General features: G+C 36.6%; 1 protein-coding gene across 1 annotated transcript; it reads right to left on the reverse strand.

Moving 5' to 3' along the window:
- Positions 1 to 2,823: 2,823 nt before the first annotated feature.
- On the reverse strand, positions 2,824 to 5,448 carry LOC112504113 (tubulin alpha chain). Its single transcript, XM_025108072.1, has 4 exons — positions 5,258 to 5,448; positions 4,149 to 4,383; positions 3,699 to 4,069; positions 2,824 to 3,602 (listed from the first exon to the last, which is right to left on the reverse strand). The coding sequence occupies exons 1-4, from the start codon at positions 5,348 to 5,350 to the stop codon at positions 2,949 to 2,951; spliced, it is 1,353 nt and encodes a 450-aa protein (XP_024963840.1). The 5' UTR covers positions 5,351 to 5,448; the 3' UTR covers positions 2,824 to 2,948.
- Between the last annotated feature and the right edge of the window lie 472 nt (positions 5,449 to 5,920).

Here is a 5,920-nt window from a genome sequence, read left to right on the forward strand (position 1 = left end):
TAACAAATTACATAATTATTTTTAAATTTGAAAACTATTTAGGTTATAGTAAAAAAAATTAATAAAATTTTAAATTATATACATAGAGAGAAAGACTTAAGATCATGTAAAACCAGTCTGTTTTTGTGAGACTCGTGAGACCACCTTTTTACACTTGAAATTTTACGACAAAACACTGTGAAATTAACATTCACAGTATTTTTGTTGTGAAGGTTCGGATTTTTTTTACCTTCACAGTGTTCTGTTTTTAAGTTTCAATTGTAATAATGTAGTCTCACGAAAACAAATTGGTCTCACGTGAATATTACTAAAACATGTTCGACCTCAACTTGACACCCATAGTTTCTTATTTATTCGAGCATAAATTTCAAATTTTATAATGAGAAATTACATTAGATATATTAATCATCAATTTATAATTAAATAATTTTACATCTTAGGGGCTGTTTACCCAAATTCTTACTCGGTAAGTACTTACTAATAGGAATCAACATTATAATTTATTTTTGTCGGATAAGATTGTAGTATATTAAAACGGTATCCTATGCAACAATTTACCCGGTAAACCCTTACTCGAGTAAGAGTCATCACCCTTACTTACCGGGTAAGATTCTCCATCTTTATCATCGCTCTTACCAAGTAAGATTTTTGACCTTTGTCATGTTCATCCGGTGAAAAAAATTGTTTGATAAACACTTACTGGGTAAGCGTTTGGTAAACGACCACTTACTATGACTACAAACTCTTATAGTTATATTCATTAAAACTATAGCCTTTTTATGGTATACAATTTTAAAAGTCGATTTGATGTAGTTTTTTGTTTTTCCTTAAAGAATAAATGTGTTGACATTAAATGTAATAATTACCATAAGAGTAGTGTCTGATTGATTTGAGTTTGTGTTTCAAATATCAAAAATGTTTGGAGGTCTCAGATTCAAATCCAATGATGGATCAAAATCCCTTATGACCACAAAGGTTCAAATACGGTGACTCTGAGTTATCTGCAAAATAGGTGGTTGTTCTGATATTAGTCGGCTCGTATAACAGGCTGGATATCCAGGTTAATAAAAAAATTAAATAATTTATAAGTCTGAGTCAAAACATGACATATAATAAAGATCTAAATATGTAATTAATATAAGAAGTTAATTAAACAAGAAAATTGTATGTAAACTACTTGTTTAGTCTCGGAATATGTATCCATATTTTTTGTTGAAGTTGCTTCAAAATAGAATACTAATTTCAAAAATATAGTTATTTATTTAAGGTTGTTTAATTGATTTGTTAGTAAGTCATGTTCAAATAAATTTGTCTGTGTGGATTAATCCATCTTAATAGATTGGGAAGGTTTTTGTGTAGGAGGTTTTTCTCATGGATTGTAATGACCCAAATTTAAAATAACGACAATTAATATAAATGACCAATCAGTACCAACGGTTTACAAGAAAAAAAGGTTTCTTAATTACATCACAAGAAATTCACAGGCAGGAAACAATATTCACGACTGGATTTAATACATAACTTAAAACAAGCCTATGACTGAGACACTAATTAACTCTATAGGTGCATCACAATTTGTCGTTTTACTAGGATGAGCTCTCCACATGAGACTTACTGGAAAATGGTTTAGTTTTTGAAAAACGAGGGTTAAATCAAAAGGTATAGTGAAGTCCCTTACTTCCACAACATTTGAATATAACCATTTAATAAATGTAGAATTTTGAGCGGGGTCCCATTCACCCGTTTAAAAAATATGCATCTGCTAAATTTGGAGTGCTTCGAGATATTAAAAAATACAAGAAACATCAACCCATTTATTTTATGTGTTAGATGAATGAGCATTTTCGTCCATTTAGGTTTTCCCTCTCATTTTTTAACCAAAGCTCCAACCCCCACGTTAAAAGACGTTATTCTCATTTATATTGTCGTCTTCTTTCTTAAAGAAAATTTGTTACTGTGGTATTACTGAAGCCACTATTGAAACCTCATGAACAAATAGAAATCTTGGACGTAGGATCTATGGGTGCTCGAGAATGCATGGTAAGATTATATTTACATCTCATTTGAATCAAGTGTGTTAATCTAATTTTGCTCCATTTTTCCTTTTTACATGGTGAAGAGTGTGGCTTCTTTGGGTGGTTTGATTTGATCCACCAATGTGTTCTAGAGCTTTGGATGTCTTAGTAAGACCAAAGAAGAGTCCATCAAAGACAAAGAAATAAAATTTGAAATGTTCAGTTGCTGTTGGTTCTCAATTGGGTTTTCTTTCATCTATGTTGGTTGGTTGAAATAAGTAGGATTATCAGTTAGGATTTAACTTTTGTTGGTTCTGTGTTGTCATTTTTTTTTTGGAATTTTCATCTAGTTGAAAGGAAAATGGATGATTCTGTGTTTCAATTTAATGGAATTTCTGTACTTCAGGTTAATGGAACCGTGTTTCTGTTAACATTAATCCATCAAATTTTGTACAAGTAGTCAAGTGTTGATACCAAATGGAACCTGCACATTGTTCGTCGTGTACATTGTTGTATCAAATGGAACCTGCACGGGTAATAAAGAGAAACCACTTTCAGAACAAAATGAGAAGCACAAAGATGATTTCTAGACTTATCAAAGTCCAGGTTCACTTTCAAAGATTTCACTAAACCTTGGGACCAAAATTAGAGTTTACTTTAAAAAGATTTAGATTAAATTACAGATTTCACCCCTGTGGTTATATGCAAATTCTGGTGGTTATATGCAAATTATGGATTAGGTCTCCCATATTTCTTTTACTTTTTTGAGCGTTGTGAATGGAGTTGGTCTAAAGCAGGAACAGAAAAATAGCACAAAGTGAATAAAGATAAAGATAGATCCTACTCAATGAAGAGTAGAGTAGTTATTTGTCACAAAACACACAACATCCATAAACAAAACATATCAATCATCCATCACGCATAGAGCTAGGCCTAGTACTCGTCACCGTCATCACCCTCATCTTCGGCACCCTCAGCACCAACCTCCTCATAATCCTTCTCAAGAGCTGCAAGATCTTCACGAGCCTCCGAGAACTCTCCTTCCTCCATTCCCTCACCAACATACCAGTGAACAAAAGCACGTTTCGCATACATGAGGTCAAACTTGTGGTCAATGCGGGAGAACACCTCTGCCACACTGGTTGAGTTAGAGATCATGCAAACCGCCCTTTGTACCTTAGCCAGGTCCCCTCCAGGCACAACCGTTGGCGGCTGGTAGTTGATACCACACTTGAACCCAGTTGGGCACCAGTCCACAAACTGGATGGTTCTCTTGGTCTTGATTGTGGCAACTGCAGCATTCACATCCTTGGGGACAACATCACCACGGTACATGAGACAACAAGCCATGTACTTCCCGTGTCGAGGATCACATTTGGCCATCATGGACGAGGGCTCAAAAGCACTGTTAGTGATCTCGGCTACAGATAGTTGCTCGTGATAAGCCTTCTCGGCTGAGATCACAGGCGCATACGAAGAAAGCATGAAGTGGATTCTGGGGTATGGAACCAAGTTGGTCTGGAATTCAGTCACATCCACATTCAAGGCACCGTCGAACCTCAAAGATGCAGTCAATGATGAGATAACCTACACAAAACATAAAAAAATTTAACAACACATACAGAGTAAAATACTTGTTAGAAAATTCTTGTAAAACAATTCGGGTAAGTGAACATCTCTTACCTGAGATACAAGGCGATTAAGGTTGGTATAGGTGGGACGCTCAATGTCAAGAGATCGCCTGCAGATGTCATAAATAGCTTCATTGTCAAGAAGAATGGCGACATCAGTGTGCTCCAAGAGGGAGTGAGTAGAGAGCACACTGTTGTAGGGCTCAACAACTGATGTTGAAACCTGTGGGGATGGGTACACAGTGAAACCAAGCTTCGATTTTTTTCCATAGTCAACGGACAGACGCTCCAAGAGAAGGGAGCCCAAACCAGACCCAGTACCCCCACCAACAGCATTGAAAACAAGGAAGCCTTGGAGACCAGTGCAGTTGTCAGCAAGCTTTCTGATACGGTCCAAACAGAGGTCAACAATCTCTTTTCCAACTGAAACACAAAGATAGAATATCAGTAGTCATTCTAAACTACAAATAACTACGGAAGTGAAATTGATGAGTGTTCATACTTGTGTAGTGGCCACGTGCAAAGTTGTTGGCGGCATCTTCTTTGCCACTTATCAATTGTTCAGGGTGAAAGAGCTGGCGATAAGTCCCAGTCCTCACTTCATCAATCACAGTGGGCTCAAGATCAACAAATACCGCACGAGGGACATGCTTTCCTGCACCAGTTTCACTGAAAAAGGTGTTGAAAGCATCATCACCTCCTCCAACAGTCTTGTCACTCGGCATCTGGCCATCAGGCTGCATAGAGAAATCAAAACATCAGTAACTTATCAACAATATACAAAAACCACCATTGGTTTACCTAGTAAAAAAAGCATGATGAAAGATCTTTTTCAAGGTAAGAGTTTTGCCTGAATGATCTAACGGTTCTGGGATAGAAGATCTATTGCGATATAGATTGTTCATTCAGTCATTTGGTCATAGATCTAAACAATTCAGATCCACAGCAAGCAAGGGAAAACAAGTAATCAATTCAGACCTCTAGTACTAGAGCAAACCGTATCAGAATGAAGGGCGGTTTCAACACCACCAATTTCCCCAAAAAGAACAATATAAATTACGCGAAAAATTAGGAACCTAACATCGATCAGTCAGAAATTCACGCGAATTTGAATAATACGCAACCAACCGTCATGAAAATTAACTTCAAAAACCCATCTAATCTGACCAATGACACAGATCAGTGTATCTGAGTACAAACTCACAGTATGTTACTATTTCTAGATCCAACAACTTCTAGAAATGATTCTGAACAAAGTCCTAGAAAAATACAACAAAAAGTGTACGATTTAACTTTGAAAATAAACAAATTTGCAGATCTACATGTTTTCAAAGCATAATCTCGCAAATCAGATAATGAAAGCCTGTAATTCAAACATATTTGCATCTTTAACAACACATCCACTAAACTACGGACGAAAGCCAAATAAAAAGTCCGGATCGTCTGAAATGATAAAGAATAACACCGATTCACTATACAAACAACAGATCTACTACCAATCTCGATCTAACCATTCAGATCTGGCGAGTAACTAAAGCGTTGATCAAAATTCATGCATTTTCATATATAAATCAGAGATCTTGAAGTAGGAAAAGAGAGAGAGAATCGAACCTGAATGCCATGCTCAAGGCAGTAAAGTTCCCAGCAGGCGTTTCCAACCTGGATACCAGCCTGACCGATGTGGATCGAGATGCACTCCCTCATGTTCGCCGTAAGAAAAATGAACAAACGAAAAGTTAAGAATTGGAGTTGCAAACAGAAACAATCAAAAGACGTTTATCAAGACGCCTTGAGATGCAAATGTGTGTTCTTCAGGATTAGGGCTTGGGTATTTATAGTTGAGATACACTAGAGAAGTGAGAGTAAAGCCAGACGATAGTTTAACCATGGTTAGGGTAGGGAGGGAAAATACTGAACGTGAGGAGTAAACATGGGTTAGGTTTTCATTTTAAATTTTTTATTTTATTTGCCGCCCATCGTCAGATACATTTCTTCCTTTTAATTTTCCAATCATACCCTCTATCTTTCAATTTATATCAAAACATATCCCTCCTTTTTAGTTTTAGAACAACCCAACTTCTTTTTAATGGCTTAAAGTTAATCATGGTAACAGGACAGGGATGGGGCGGGTTTTATAATACCCGGCCCCGGTTTTTAGTAATAGCCCCCAGCTCCGGCACCTGTCCCTGACGGGTATGGAGATTAATATCTCGTCCCCGATAAACCCCCGATCAAATCCTATGAAAAATATATATTAGTTTGAGTCTACCGGGG

Source organism: Cynara cardunculus (genome assembly GCF_001531365.2).
Source record: "Cynara cardunculus var. scolymus isolate 2C chromosome LG 2, CcrdV1, whole genome shotgun sequence".
Lineage (NCBI taxonomy): Eukaryota > Viridiplantae > Streptophyta > Magnoliopsida > Asterales > Asteraceae > Cynara > Cynara cardunculus.

What these genes read in the sequence shown, in the direction of transcription:
- LOC112504113 (XM_025108072.1), bottom strand. Translation starts at nt 5,350, where the DNA reads ATGAGGGAGTGCATCTCGATCCACATCGGTCAGGCTGGTATCCAGGTT. An exon ending in GCCTTGAGCATGGCATTCAG is followed by an intron (nt 4,384 to 5,257) that starts GTTCGATTCTCT and finishes TTCTCTATGCAG; the next exon opens with CCTGATGGCCAGATGCCGAG. An exon ending in TTAATCGCCTTGTATCTCAG is followed by an intron (nt 3,603 to 3,698) that starts GTAAGAGATGTT and finishes TGTTTTGTGTAG; the next exon opens with GTTATCTCATCATTGACTGC.